General features: G+C 52.0%; 1 protein-coding gene across 3 annotated transcripts; it reads right to left on the reverse strand.

Moving 5' to 3' along the window:
- Positions 1 to 939: 939 nt before the first annotated feature.
- MMAB (metabolism of cobalamin associated B) lies at positions 940 to 13,137 on the reverse strand. Of its 3 annotated transcripts, XM_016208759.2 has the most exons (11): positions 12,981 to 13,137; positions 11,823 to 11,884; positions 11,510 to 11,603; positions 9,485 to 9,542; positions 8,392 to 8,464; positions 8,023 to 8,120; positions 7,656 to 7,720; positions 7,346 to 7,405; positions 6,439 to 6,468; positions 3,000 to 3,096; positions 940 to 1,855 (listed from the first exon to the last, which is right to left on the reverse strand). In XM_016208759.2, the coding sequence occupies exons 1-10, from the start codon at positions 13,094 to 13,096 to the stop codon at positions 3,021 to 3,023; spliced, it is 732 nt and encodes a 243-aa protein (XP_016064245.1). In that variant the 5' UTR covers positions 13,097 to 13,137; the 3' UTR covers positions 940 to 1,855; positions 3,000 to 3,020. The 3 variants fall into 3 exon arrangements, with proteins under 3 accessions (XP_016064245.1, XP_087684539.1, XP_016064246.1); XM_087828413.1 differs by lacking the exons at positions 11,510 to 11,603; positions 11,823 to 11,884; positions 12,981 to 13,137 and adding an exon at positions 11,235 to 11,484; XM_016208760.2 differs by lacking the exons at positions 940 to 1,855; positions 3,000 to 3,096 and having other exon boundaries at positions 3,352 to 6,468.
- Between the last annotated feature and the right edge of the window lie 261 nt (positions 13,138 to 13,398).

Genomic DNA, 13,398 nt, shown 5'->3' on the forward strand with positions numbered 1-13,398 from the left:
GCACCCTCCTCTTGGCTCCAAACATCCCAAGGGAGGAAGATAATTTATTACAAGCAGGGAAAGCACTTGTCAGTTTCTTTCTTTCCCTCCCTCCCTCCCTCCCTTCTCTTTCTTCTTTCTTGCATTTTTTTTGCTGCAAAAACTTTGTTGTTTCCATTTGGTCCAATGCATGGGAGAGGGCTACAGGGTAGTTAAAAGATGCTGAGCGGTTTCAGGGAGAGGCTCAGGCAAAAGCCAGACACCAGGGGGGATACAGAGGGGCCCCCGCAAAGGCCTCTGGGCTCCAGAGGCTCCTGGCCTGCTTGAGGGCGAGCCTTGCAAGGAGATTCTTGCCCGCCCAGCCTGGGCCCGCCAGCCCGCGGAGGTGAGTCAGGTGTGGCCCGTCTCATGAGTTTCACCTGCTCGCCCAGGAAGCTGTTCTCCAGGAGGTGACGGAGCTGAGGGTCTGCGGGGGCAGAACCAGGGCCTGCAGATCCGGAAGGGCCTGGGTCCGGTTCTTCTCAAGGGCAACAGCGGCTTCCGTGGCGTCCCGAGTTCTGCCCCACTCATCCTGGGAAGGCTTCAGCACGTCCTGGAAGTGAACTCGGCCACTGCGCTGGTTTTGCATCTTTAAGAGACGCTCAGCGCCCTCACACTTCTCTGCGCCAAGTCACGAAAGAAGTGGCCCGCATTGTCGCAGGGTCGAAATAGAAGCCCAGAGAGAGGTAGGTGTGGGGGGCCCGCAGATGCAGGTTGGCCGGGTGGTTGATGGCAGCCTCCACCTCCGTGGAATAATCCTGACGAATTTGGGAGCTTGTGGTTGTTCGGCAGCGAGGAGTTAAGGTCAAAAAACAGTGTTGGCTGGACTCCGAGGCTGAGGACGGCTGGGGTGGTCCTGAAGGTGGTGGCTGGAAAAGAGGTTGGGGGCTGGGCGGAGCTGGAAGGGGCGACCCTGGGTCTGTTCCGTCCAAACACTGTTGAAGTGAGAGATCCCGGGCCGAGGAGGGTACTGCCAGCGCTTGTCAGTTTATTTTCTTTTTCATTCATGTTTATTACACGAGTAAGCCTTTGTCCAACCCAGACTCATTGTTAAAAAAGAAAAAAAGGAAAATCCAAACAAAAATGAAAGTTAAAACACCTTTTCGTCCCATGACTTAGAGAGAAATATTAATATATGGAAGGGCTCCATGCATTTTTTTTCTGTGGGGTATACACACATATGTTTCTTTTACAGGATTTGGATCCACTATATATCATTTTATAACTTGGTGGGGTGGTGTTTTTTTTACTTCATAGATTGTGAACAGTTTTCCATAGTAATATATCTTATAGGCACCATCATTTTCAGTAGCCTTATGGTATTTCTTATAGCCCCTTACTGTTAAATATTTTACTTATTTAATAATTAGCTCCCAATTGTTGGACATTTGTTTCCAAATTTTCACTTTAGTGAGCAGCACTGCACTGAAAAAAATTCCTAATGGCTCCACAAACATATCTCTTTCCTTCCGAGAGATTCTCAGCTGTGGAATTGCTGGTTTCTAGGACTTCCGTCTGCATTGCCAAATTGCCCTCCTGAAAGGTCGTACCTACCTCGAATCCCCCCGACAGTGGAGAGTCAACGTTTCTCTCTCCCCGCTGAAGTCTGCAGGTGGAGAGCCACAGGCTTGGAACTCTCTCCAGCTGCCTGGTCCTGTGGCAGGACCCCTGGGGCCATCAGAATCGAGTTCCTCCCCTCCCACTCCCCAGCCTGAAGTCTCCTGACAGAGTCCATTTGCCGGCGGGGGCAGGATCCCGATGCCACCCGCCGTGGCCACTGGCAGACCTGAAGCTCTGTTCCCACGCAGGCGTCTTTTCTCAAGCTGGCCGCCCGCACCTGTGACGGGACAGTGAGCTCGTGAGTTACCGTCAACCTTATCTCCCTCTACAGCTCCTACAGAGTTAACAGATGTACGCACGTCTGAGGCAGTCATGCGGCAAGAGACTTTGGGGCCAATCCTTCCCATTTTGACAGTGTGTAATCGAGGTGAAGCCATAAATTTTATAAACAAGAATAAACGACCCTTAGCAACATATGTCTGCTCGACCCTTCCAAGGTGATCGTAAATAAAGGCACTCGCTCACTGGGGAAGGATGTGGGCAGAAGGATTCGTGCCTTGGGAGCATCCGGTGTGGGGAGAGAGGTCCCCCAGCCACCCCCAGGTCCTGGGTCAGCTGGATGCCTTTCTGCCATTTAATCGATCAGTTCCCCAGGTTGCCCTCACCCGTGTACCCTGAACTGGCGCCTGCTTCTCACCCTTCCTCGGGTAGCTTGTGGTGGGGTCAGGAGGGTCCTCCTGGGTTTATGGTACCCTCTTCTCCCCCCCGCCCCACCTAATCGTCAGTCACATCCCAAGATGGCCCCTCCCCCGTGGGAACCCGAAGACTGGGGTCCTTGTCCTGACTCTGCTGCTGCCCACGGAGAGACCTGGAGCAGTCTGTGTCACTGTGGAGAGCTAAGTGCTGGAAGCAGACAGATCCGAGTTCAAATCCAGGTTTGGCCTCTTACTTGCTGTGTGACGCTGGCCAAGGCGCCTCAGTTTCTGTATCTGAAACAAAGATTCTAATACCCACCTGATGGGGCTGCTGAGGGAGTCAGTGGAGGTTGCCCTCGTGTTGCCATGGTGATATGGCTTAAAAACGTACCCCCGTGGACAAGTGGGGGCTACTGTGTTATCATTCCCATCTTACAGATGAAGAAACAAGTCTGAGAAAGGTGGGGTGACTTACACAGAGTCATGAAGCTAAGAAAGAGACAGAGCTGGTCCCGAACTGCCTGAGGCTGCTGTTCACTGTCCTGCACAGTCTGACAAGCACCGAAGGTCACCCAACAGCCTCCTGCCAGCCCCAAACGCCCCTCTCACACTTGAAGGAGGGAGCTATACACACCCCGCAGAGCGGCTGCTGGAGCAGGCAGCCTTGTGAGTCCCAACCACTCCTGAAGAGGGCGCTGCACTGGTTATTCTAGGACAGATTCTTACCTAGGGCTCCCACCGACTTCTTCAAATTGTGTGCAAATGGTGGACACGTGTGCATGCATCTCTCAGGAAGCCTTCATCAGAAGTTCCTGGTTCTGTGCTGTGGGAGAACACAAGGGACATCCCCAAAGTTCCCAAGTGTCTCCAACCTGCCCATTCCCTGGGCTCAAGCACTGTTTTCCATAAGGGACTCCCAGAGAAGAAAACAGGCCAAGGCAAATGAAAGCGGCACCCCCAGGGGCTGCAAAGGTGCATCGGGTCCCCTTGATAAAAAAGATGGGACCAGGCCTGGTCTGAAGGAAGGGGTGGGCCACAGGCCCTCCTAGGCACTGACTTATGTAGCATTCATGCAGAATTTATTATACAAAGAATTTTATTCAATTAAACTTGAAATGTGTCTGGGTTCTTAAAGGTTCAGTAGTGATCACTGGGACAGAGCGATCATAAAACTGGATGGGCTGCTGGAGGAAGGTGTTAGGGAGGAGGCGAGGGTGACATTGTGGCTGATGGGGAACTCGGAACTGGGGACGTTTGTCATTGGGATGTGTTACAAGTTCGGGCTGTGAAAATTACTCGGTGAAAAATGCGCATTAACAATAGCCATGAAATATCAGTTAAGGGAAACTAGGTTGAGAAATGAGACAGCAGAATCTATTAGCGCCTCACATTGTTCTCAGAGGCCCAGGCTGTGATTAAAACGACTGTCAAGTGGCGGTTGGGGGAAGCCAGGAGCACTGGGCCAGGAGTCACAAGGCCACATCCTGGGCCCACATCATGGCGCTGACCCAAGACGAGTGGGTTCCTCTGAGCCTGTTTCCTCACCTGCAAAGCAAGAGTAGCTAGAGAGTGCCTCCTTCAGGGTTGCTGTGAGGCTTAAAGGAGATGAAGTCTGGGGAGCTCGGGGCCTTGGCATGACACTGGCTGGCATCGTTATCATGGTGGGTTTCTCTCTGACGGAATGTCCAACCTCCAGCTCATCTCTAGCGTTCCCGAGAGCTGGACCTGAGCTAGGGTGAGGCAGGTGAGGCACTTTCTTGGGTGCAAAATGTATGGGAGTGCCCAAAACCCCAGTCATCACGATAAGCAATATTTTCAAGCAGTATTTTTAAAAATCGTGATTATGCAAAAAATATATATATATCTATGATCAACAAGGTATCAGTTTTAAATAAAAACTTGCATCCCTTTCCCAGCCCTGCTTTACTGGGTAATGGAGACAGTCGTTCATGAGGGCTGACAGTGGTGTGCACACTGGGTGACATGTGGCTTTATAGAGTCATGTGTTTTAACTGCAGAGCCTTCTATAATTTTTCTGACCAGGTTCAAGACATGGGAGGCCATCCTGGTAAGTGTACATGGGGCGCACACTTTGCCTTTTGCCTCAGGCTCCCACATGGCTTCTGCATGTGGAGCACTGCAGGAGAGTAACGGTTTCAAGCCAACCCATCCTCCTGGCCCCTGAAGCAGCATTCCTGTTTTTCCCAGGGTGGTGGCACAGAGCACACCTCCAGAGATTCCAATTCCGCTCTGCACCTGGGCTGTCTCTCAGAGGGGTTTGTGGGCAGAAGGCAGATGCAGAGGGGGCCTGGGGACCTGGGTTAACATCTGGCCTGTGACAGCCCCTCCCAGCAAGGGCTGGTGGGGACGCGATTTTGCGACAGGCAAATTGCCTTGTTTCAAAGAGCATCAGTTTAGGACGCTGTATTTACTTTAAGAGCTTCTCTGGTCCTTTGTGGGGTGTCTCACCGTGGCTAGGAGCGTGGGACAGTTGTTTTACTATATGCGTCCTGCTCCTTCCTGAAAGATTTTGAGGAGCAGGCAGAACTGAGTGCATTCAGTCATTTGCTGCGAGTTCTTGGAACAAAATCCTCCAGGCGCAGCCCGAGTGCCAGCGCTGTGGGGCACGCCGGAGGCCTCTCCTGAAATGTTCATGCTTTTACTGTTTCAGTTCTGTTCACAAACACTGAGCACCGGCTGTGTACCAGACCCGGCTCACCACTGGGCCCTACAGGAGGAACCAGGAAGGTTTTCCCTGTCACCGGCACCTTAGCCGCTCTGCCCAAGGCTTAAGAGGGCCACCGCAGCCCGCTGGGGCCGAAAGGACCCAGAAGGGACATGTAACTTCCTCCAGCAAAATTTGCAGGCGAGGTGGTGAGGGTGAAAGCAAAAATATGCACGGGACTGATGGTTTCGATGCTGGCTGAATGCGGCTGCTACCGCCTTCCTGAGCCTCGCCCGTGCCTCATGCTAAGCAAGCACTCAGTCAATAAATGACTGCTGGACGGAGTTCACCAGGCATTTCAGCCCTGCCGGTTAGCAAGAGCCTGCCCTTCTGAAGTCATTTCCTGCAATTAGCGGTGTGGAATCTTCAGGTTCCCAGGGCTGCCTCCTCGCCCTTCATAAATATCCCCCTTCCCAAGGACACAGCTGGCACAGGCAGTGTCGTTTCATAGCAGGAGGGAGCGGTGCTGACAAGTGAGAGAAAATACAGCCATGGCATGGATCTGAGGCATAAACCAGCCAAGTGCAACATCAGGGAGAGAAGTCACGTCTGTGTCGGCCCCACTGGAAACTGAAGATCTTACTGTCTTGAGCTGAATATGTTCCCCCTCAGCCCCTTGACACCACCTGCCTGGAAGGACAGGCCCTCCTTTAAGCAGTGGTGTTTCTCTCACCAGGGTCTTCACCCCTGGATGGAGAAAGGATCCCCTTTGAGAGAGGATTCTCCAGAATGCACACCCGCCATGCACACTTGGGCCCAAGTCGAGTGTTTCCAAGGCCTCACCTGTCAATCTCAGCTGTTGTTTCCCCACATTTAGGCAGTGATGGGTGGCTCAGAGGTGACTAAACTTCCAAATCCTGTCTGCCTTCCCCTTTATAACTGTGACATTTAAAGCCCCTTTGGCACAGGTAAATCACAATTACATTTCCAAGGGCCTCTGGTACCACTCCAAATCCTTGAACAAGCGGAGCTGGCAGTGGAAGGGTCCTCTCTCTCTCTCTCCCCACCTCCCTCTCTCTCTCACACACACTCTCGGTTCAAGCCTTTCTCACTTTTATTCTTTTCTCTGTGCGGCTCCTTTTCATTACAACCATCACTTTACCTTTCTTTTCTGCAATACTGAATTCACTCCCATCCCTCTAAGACCAAGGAGGCCCTGGGGGAGCAGGGGCAGACTTCTCCAGCAGCCTCAGCTCCCTGAGGGAAGTGGCAGGGGGTCTGAAGGCAGCTGAGTCTGGACAAAAGACCAGCTTCCATCCCTCTGGGTGAGATCTTCAGGAATTAGGACACAAAGGGCAAACTCTTCTTTTCCCCGTGGGTCACCACCGAGGGGTCTACAAAGCTCCCCCTTTCCATTATTTCCAAGTGCCTCAGGTTCAGTCCAATTGGTCATTTTTCTTGTATATTTTTTCTTGGTTCCCCTCCTTCATGGCTGCGTATCTGGCTAACGTGAAGAGATAGTCGCTGAGTCTGGAGGGGAAGAGAGAAACACATAGAATGATCTGAAAGGAGAAATCAATGCTAACTGGGTCCTTCCAAAATTAGCCTTCAAGGAGGAAATATAAATCACGTGCCCCCGGGAGCACCGGGTAGGACGAAGAGTAACGGCCAACTTGGCTTGATGGATGGCACTGGAAGCCAGCTTCCCTGAGAGCCAATAAACGTGCTCTCAAAATCACCTGGGCAATCTTTCCTGCACGAAGTGAAGAACCCACACATTCCAGACTGTGCCAGGGCAGATCCACCTCAGTCCCTGTCCCTTTGTGGTTATAGGGGCTCCCCCAAGGAGTCACTGCTGTGACCATAAATGCAACAATCCTTACCCCCCTGAGGCCTACTCCCCTCACAGGAGGAAAGAAGTTGGTCAGGACCGATCAAAGCCCAGGCCATGTTGCTGTGGGAGCAGTGGGCCATGATAAGGGGCCACTCCAGATCCTGGCTGAGGCCACTTTCTGGACACCCAGGACAGCTCCCAAGGGTCCCCCAGCTTTTGGCCTGCTCCTAGGTCCTGGCCTTGCCTACACTAAAATTGCACGAGCCAATGCTGGAGCAGAACCCAGTGGAGAAGGCCTTGGGCCAGCTGTGGCCCTGGCTGGAGAGACTGAGTGCAGAGCCTCAGGCAAGCCAGCTAATTGGGTCCTGTGCTGGGGCCCTGAGCCTGGATGGTCCTGAGCTCGCTTTGCCTGGCTGTCTCCTCTCAGCTGTATCTCGTGCCCAGCACAGTGCCTGGCACACAGCACATCCTCAGTGAATATGAAGTGAATGAGTGAGGCCCATTCTGTTGTTGTTGCTTCCCATAATGTCTCATTTTCCAGAGAAGAGAGATCTCCAAATTCCACCTAAGTACCTGTTTAAGAACTTGGCCACGTTTGCATCCGTCTCACCAATCTGGACGAGAGGCACCACGCTGGAAAAGGATTCACAGCATCACACAGGATCAACATTACACGATCAACACACTGCAGGACCTAAGGCTGAGTCCCAAGCCAGCATGTCACAGTCACTGCAGCTTGACCTGGTGTCCTTGCCAGTCTATGTAGACATTCTATGTGGATGGGGCAGACCAGGAGGTCTGTTGATGGGTGGCTGGATGACAATGGAGGTGACCCATCTTCAGCTCCACCAGGTTCCCTCCCCCTCTCCCTCAGGCCCCTTACCGTCTCTCAGCTCGGCGACACACAGCCCGACAGAAATGCAGAGCAGAGCTGCTCTTGCCTCCAGACTGAAAGGAGAAAGCAGGCATTGGCTGGAGCAGAGGTGTGCCCAATGCAGACAGGGAGCTCCTTGCATGGATAGGTGGACCCTGCCCCCCAGCAGGCAACGTTCTACATGCAGGGTGCCCTACGAGGGCGCACCCACTGGGCACCCCCCTCCAGAATGGACAGGGTTGGGAGGGCAGAGTAAATGAGGGACAGCTCTGTCACTATAAAAAATTAAAGAGGAGGACTTATTCAATGTCCATATGTTATTGTAAAGACACTTGGCCTGCAGCCACCTCCCGGATTGAGGCTGCCCGGTACCTACTGGCAAAATGAAAGCTGTGAGAGGGGGAAGCTGGCTGGAGTATTTGTCGATCCACTGCTCCAGCTCCAGGATGGGCCCCGTCTCAAATGTGGTGCGTCCTGAGGAGTCAAGGAGCAGGACATGGCCATGAAGTCCATCGCCTGCCGGATCACTGAGGAAACCCTCCCCCCTTACCCCGCCCACCCCCATTCCCTTCTGCCCGGTGCCTTTCCAACCACTTCCACTATCTCGAAAGGTTCCTTCCCCCTCAGGGTCTGTGGGCTAGGCTGACAGGAGTCCCAGGTGACACCCAGGAGAGTCCCCACCCTTGGGCCCAGCCCCTGCAGGGCCCTCTGAGTACACACACAGTGGGTTCAGAGAGAGAATTACTTAAGTGAGCCTCCCTGGCTGTGGAGCGCGGTGTCGCCAAGGCAGAGCCAACATCCTGCAGGGAGCACTGGATCTGGGGAAGCAACAGAAGGCGCACATGAAGATCTATTGTTGGGGGCCAAGCAGAGGCAATGTGGTTCCCAGTCCCCTGTGCAACGGTGCCACCTAACTGAGCAAGGGATGTGGGGCTGGCCTGTTGGAGACTGTCAGAACCTTTAATTAGCTGGCATTTAAAGGCTAATTAGCAAACTCCAAACCTTTAGCAGGTTGGACATCAGCCCTGTTGAGAGGGGACCTGGCTCCCTTGGGGATAGCTGGGTTACAAAGACAATGAGCTTCAAGTGCCCAGTGATGGTCAAGAGGAATCTGCTCGGTCTGGCCCTCGTCTCCCATGTGCCTGGGTCGTGGGAGGGTTTTCTTATCTCTAAGCTGACAGCTTTGTTTTTCTAACCTGTAATAGTTGAGCCAAGAGACGACACCTGACAGTGCTTTCTCAATTATGAACTGAAACTTTGGACACGTCCTGTGTGTTCTAAGGAAGGCATCCCTGTCTCTAATTCTGAAGTCCTCTCTGTGAATCAGAGCCTCCAGTGCTTTTTGAGAAGAACAGTTATACTAATAACCACAAGCTCCCCTGGCTGAGGGTTTACTGCAGCCTAGCTTCTGGCTTTCTCACTCTCGGTGCTGCTGACATTTTGGGCCAGGTCATCCTCTGTGCTGGGGCTGTCATGTGCATTGTGGGAGGTAAGCCACATCCCTGACCTCTACTCACAAGATGCCAATAGCACCTCCACCTCCAGCTGTGACAAACAAAAATGTCTCCAGACATTGCCAAATGTCCCCTGGGGGGCAGAGACCACTACCCTTTACATTTCCCTCCTTTAGTGCAATCCTCACCACTTGCCTATGAGGGAGGATTATCTGTGTGTCCCCATTTTACAGATGGGGAAACTGAGGCTCAGAGGAAGAGTGACTAGTCCCAGGTGACACAGAGATGAAGTGATGATCAAATGGCATATATGGCAAATCCAGTTACGGTCACCAGAACTTAGGGATAAAAATAAATCCCAGCTTGGGACGAGACATTACTCACTTTCTCAAGCTCCTCAGCAAATGGGTGGCCCTTTTCTGCAATTAATTCCATAGCAAACCTATGAGAGAAAAGGAAAAAGAATTTGCCTCCAATATCATGTCCCCCAGGCCCTGTTTTGCTATAAGGCAATAGATTCTCAGGTGATGGGCCATTTAGCTAATTTGGTTATAATAGCCACAGTGTTATTTCTTGCTGACAATAAGAACATCATAACTTTCCATTTGGTTAAGGGTATTTGTTTCTCAAAATGCCTTTTCTTATACTCATTACTCATCCAGTTAACAATTCCTTTCTCAGTGCCTACTTTGGCCAGGTCCAGGCAATTCAGTAGTGAGCAGAGGTGACATGGGCTCTGTTCAGCAGAGAGAAAGGTCTGAATTGAATATCACATGACTGAAGGTGAAGTACAAACTGAGGTCAGTGCTCTGAAGGAAAGGGCTAGAGTCCCGGGAAATCTGGCCTTGGCTAGGATTCAGGGAGGGCTTCCTAGAGGAAGCAATGTTGTATAGGTGGGATTTTAAAGGCTGAATAAGAGTTTCCTGGTAAGTTTCTTGGAAAGGAAAGTGCCCAGATGCAGGTCAGGACCCTGGCTCTGGCCTCCCTCAGAACTTTGAGCTCCACTTCTATACCATCAGGGTCCTGACAGGGAACAGACAGTAGTGCTTTCAAAAAGTGGTACTTTTCCCAAAGAAAAGTTGTGCAAAGGGACTGTTAACAGAGCATGGGAACTGATAATGGGTAGCAAAGAGCAGCAAAAGCAGAAACTTGGAGGGACCAGAGAAGATCAAAGGTGCTCTGGACGCAGCACCCCACACACACCAGGGGTCTGCCTTCTCTACTCTGCTGGAAGACTGTCTACACTTCCCATTAACTGTCCTGATCTCACATAGTCAGGCCCATCCTTGAGAAATGGAAGCTGCAAACAGGTGAGTTTTAATCATAATAATAGCTGGCATGATTATTACTTGCCCTAGGCACTATCTTAAGGGTGAAAGTGGAATTACCTTATTCAATCCTGACAAGAATCTAATGAGATGGACACTATTACTATGATCCTTTGAAAGAACAGGAAATTGAGGCTCAGAGAGGCCAGGTGATTTGCCTGAAGTTGCACAGCCAGTCAGCAGTGGTAGAGAATTTGAAGCCAGTTCTGTCTGATTCTCACGACCTTCACCCACAGAGCTCCTGAACTAGCATTTGAGATAACTGCCATTCACACTGTCAACAGCTTGCTGAGCTTGGGGGACTGGACAACTGTTATCAAATACCTGCTGCCCCTCCCACTGCACTGCGGTCAGGTGTGTCCATGTGACTGGCTCTGGCCAGTGAAATGTGAGAAATGATGTGTCACTTCACAGAAGCTTTCAGAGCCAGTGTGAGCTTTAGCATGATTACTTTTTCCTCCACCACAATTACTGGTGGTGTCCCAGACAGAGGCTGTCCCGCCAGCCCAGGTCCCGGAGTGACATCATGTGGAACAGAAACACACCCAACCTGTGATGGGCTTGACTTAAGAGCATGAAATACTCCTTTGGTGTTGTAAAAGCCATGAGATTTGGGGTTGTTTGTTACCACAGCATGGCCTGGCTGATCCTGACTAATTCCGAGTCCACCTTCTAATCTCTGGCTGTGTATCTGTTTATTTAAAAAACAAGACTCACAAAAGGGATCACATCTGATGCACTGTATACTGGGCTCAACTCATCTCTTTCACTTAATATGTGCACCTCAACGGCCTACATGTACTGACCTGAAGAATGAGAGAGCAGGGATGAGGGACAGGGCAGCTTCACATGGCGTGGGACAGATGCCAGCACAGGAAAAGGCAGGGCCAGAAGGGAAAGGTGTCTGCAGCCCGGCAGCCTTGTGGAGCTGACCAGATGCTCCTGTGCTTCCAGGCCAAGGCAGGTTCATCAAGGGTTGGCAGCCTCCTAGACTAGCCAGCAGTCTCAAAGGCTTCATGTTAATTACATCTACTGCTGCCTAATTCAAACTCAGCATCCAGGCCAATCCCATCTCCCTTACCCAATGGCTGAACTTAATTCATCTGTAGTTCCCAAGGCTTCAAACACCTGGTCATCTTTGGGTCTCCTTTCTCCAGTGAAGGTGCTAGAAAATCCTGTGGGGGTAAAAAAAATGTTTAGCTGCCCAAAATAAGATTTTATTTTTTCCCCCCTGATATTCACTTTTTAGAAAAACTTCTATTTCAGGTATAACAACTGAGCCACCTGGGCAGGGCTGCCACATAACTTTTTCATGGCGGCAAAGAATCTGGAAGAACTTTACAACGGAGCCGGCCATGTCTCTCTCTGCATTTTTCCACCTGTCCCCACCCTACCTTTGTCTCCTGTTTTGGTGTAAATCTTGGGGATCTTGGGTGTCTTCGAGGAAGGCTGTGGCCTAATGAGAAAACAGACACCAAGAGGTGGTGAGTGGGGATGGCTTACACAGTGCGGCACCTCCTTCCGTGGGCCCCAGCTTGCTGCTCGTAGCCTTAATTCTCTTGTTGACATCTTTCCTCTCCATACCCCTCTTAAGTTGTAAGGCCCTTGTGGGCACATTCTGTGCCTTGCCCGCTTCCACATCTGCAGAGTCGCTGATGTAGTGCATTGTTCAACGCAGAAGCTCAATAAATGCTCACGGAAAAAATTCATCGATCACTTTTCCACAGTCCCAGCACTGTGCTGAAGGGATTACCAGCATTATCTCCTGAAATTATCCCTGGAGTCCTCCCACAGCCCCAAAGGCAGGCCGCCTATGACCTTCATTTTACTGTTAAGAAAACTGTAGCTCACAAGAAAAGACCCGTCTTGCCCCAGGGACTCCTGCTCAAGGCTATTCTACTCCAGATCCCAAACTGTTGCTTCCCCTCGACCCAAACTCTGACCCTCTGCTCCACCAAGTCTGGGCCCCTGCGAGGGACAGACACGTGGGCCACTTTCTTTCTAGGAAACTTCAAGATACTCGGAAATAAAAGAATTGCCAAAACAAGGCTCATAAACTGGCACTGTCAAGCAGCAGCGTGACACCTTTAATAGGCCTCAACGTTAACAGATGACACTACAAGATTATTCAAGATTAAATTGCTGGATCTGTGAATAATATGGCCCATTATGCATTCCTGCTACTCTACAGGTTTTGAGGTCCGGAAATGGGGTGCGAGGTTGACGGAATATGATGACAGCCACGGTCTGATCATGTGCTGCACCTCTGAAAGTATAAACTGCTTTGGGGATCGGTGAAAATCTGAACTGAGGCCCCTCCTGACTGTACAGCCAGGCCCACGTGGGACTGCCCTGCCCTGCCCTGCCCTTCGTTCGGACTTTTTTGTGCAAAGAAATCTCGTTCTCTGGCTTCCACGGAGCCTACACTGTCATGGGGCAGGACGGAGGACATCACCTGGCAGGTGCCCTGGTTACCTCAGCGGTGTGACGTAATGACGGCGACGACACCACAGCTCCAGGTGTCGGGGTTACCTTTCCAGTCAGGCACTTACCTGTCCCCGTCTTCCACTCCCGGGGAACCGCGGCTCTGGAAACGGGGACAAAGTAACCTGCCGGCCCCGAAGCACCCGCGAAGGCCAAGGCGGCCCCGCAGGACCCACACAGCCATGCGCCCAGCGGCTGGTTGGAGTTGACCCCGCCAGGCTCCCGTCCAGGTCCCGGGGTGACTCCACCTCCCGGCGGCCGCGCCATCGCTCAACCGCTCTCTCCCATTGGTCCGTGGCCCTCGGCCCAGGGCGGGACGCCCCCAGGGGATCCCTTCCCATTGGCTCAAGGAAGGAGCTGGGCGGGGAAACCCGTGACGACTTGGTTGGACGGCACCTATTGGCCAATGCCCACGCGCTCTGATTGGCTGGCGGAAGGGAGAGGCTCGCGCGCGAGGGGAATGGAGGCCAGGGGCGGGGCGCTCTT

This window comes from Miniopterus natalensis, chromosome 20 (genome assembly GCF_054644295.1).
Source record: "Miniopterus natalensis isolate mMinNat1 chromosome 20, mMinNat1.hap1, whole genome shotgun sequence".
Classification (NCBI taxonomy): Eukaryota; Metazoa; Chordata; class Mammalia; order Chiroptera; family Miniopteridae; genus Miniopterus; species Miniopterus natalensis.

Coding starts and splice junctions, on each gene's coding strand:
- MMAB (XM_016208759.2), bottom strand. CDS start 13,096: ATGGCTGTGTGGGTCCTGCGGGGCCGCCTTGGCCTTCGCGGGTGCTTC. Junction 8,465..9,484: donor TTGCTGAGGAGCTTGAGAAA/GTGAGTAATGTC, acceptor TTGCTTCCCCAG/ATCCAGTGCTCCCTGCAGGA. Junction 8,121..8,391: donor AGCCAGGGAGGCTCACTTAA/GTAATTCTCTCT, acceptor TTGACTCCTCAG/GACGCACCACATTTGAGACG.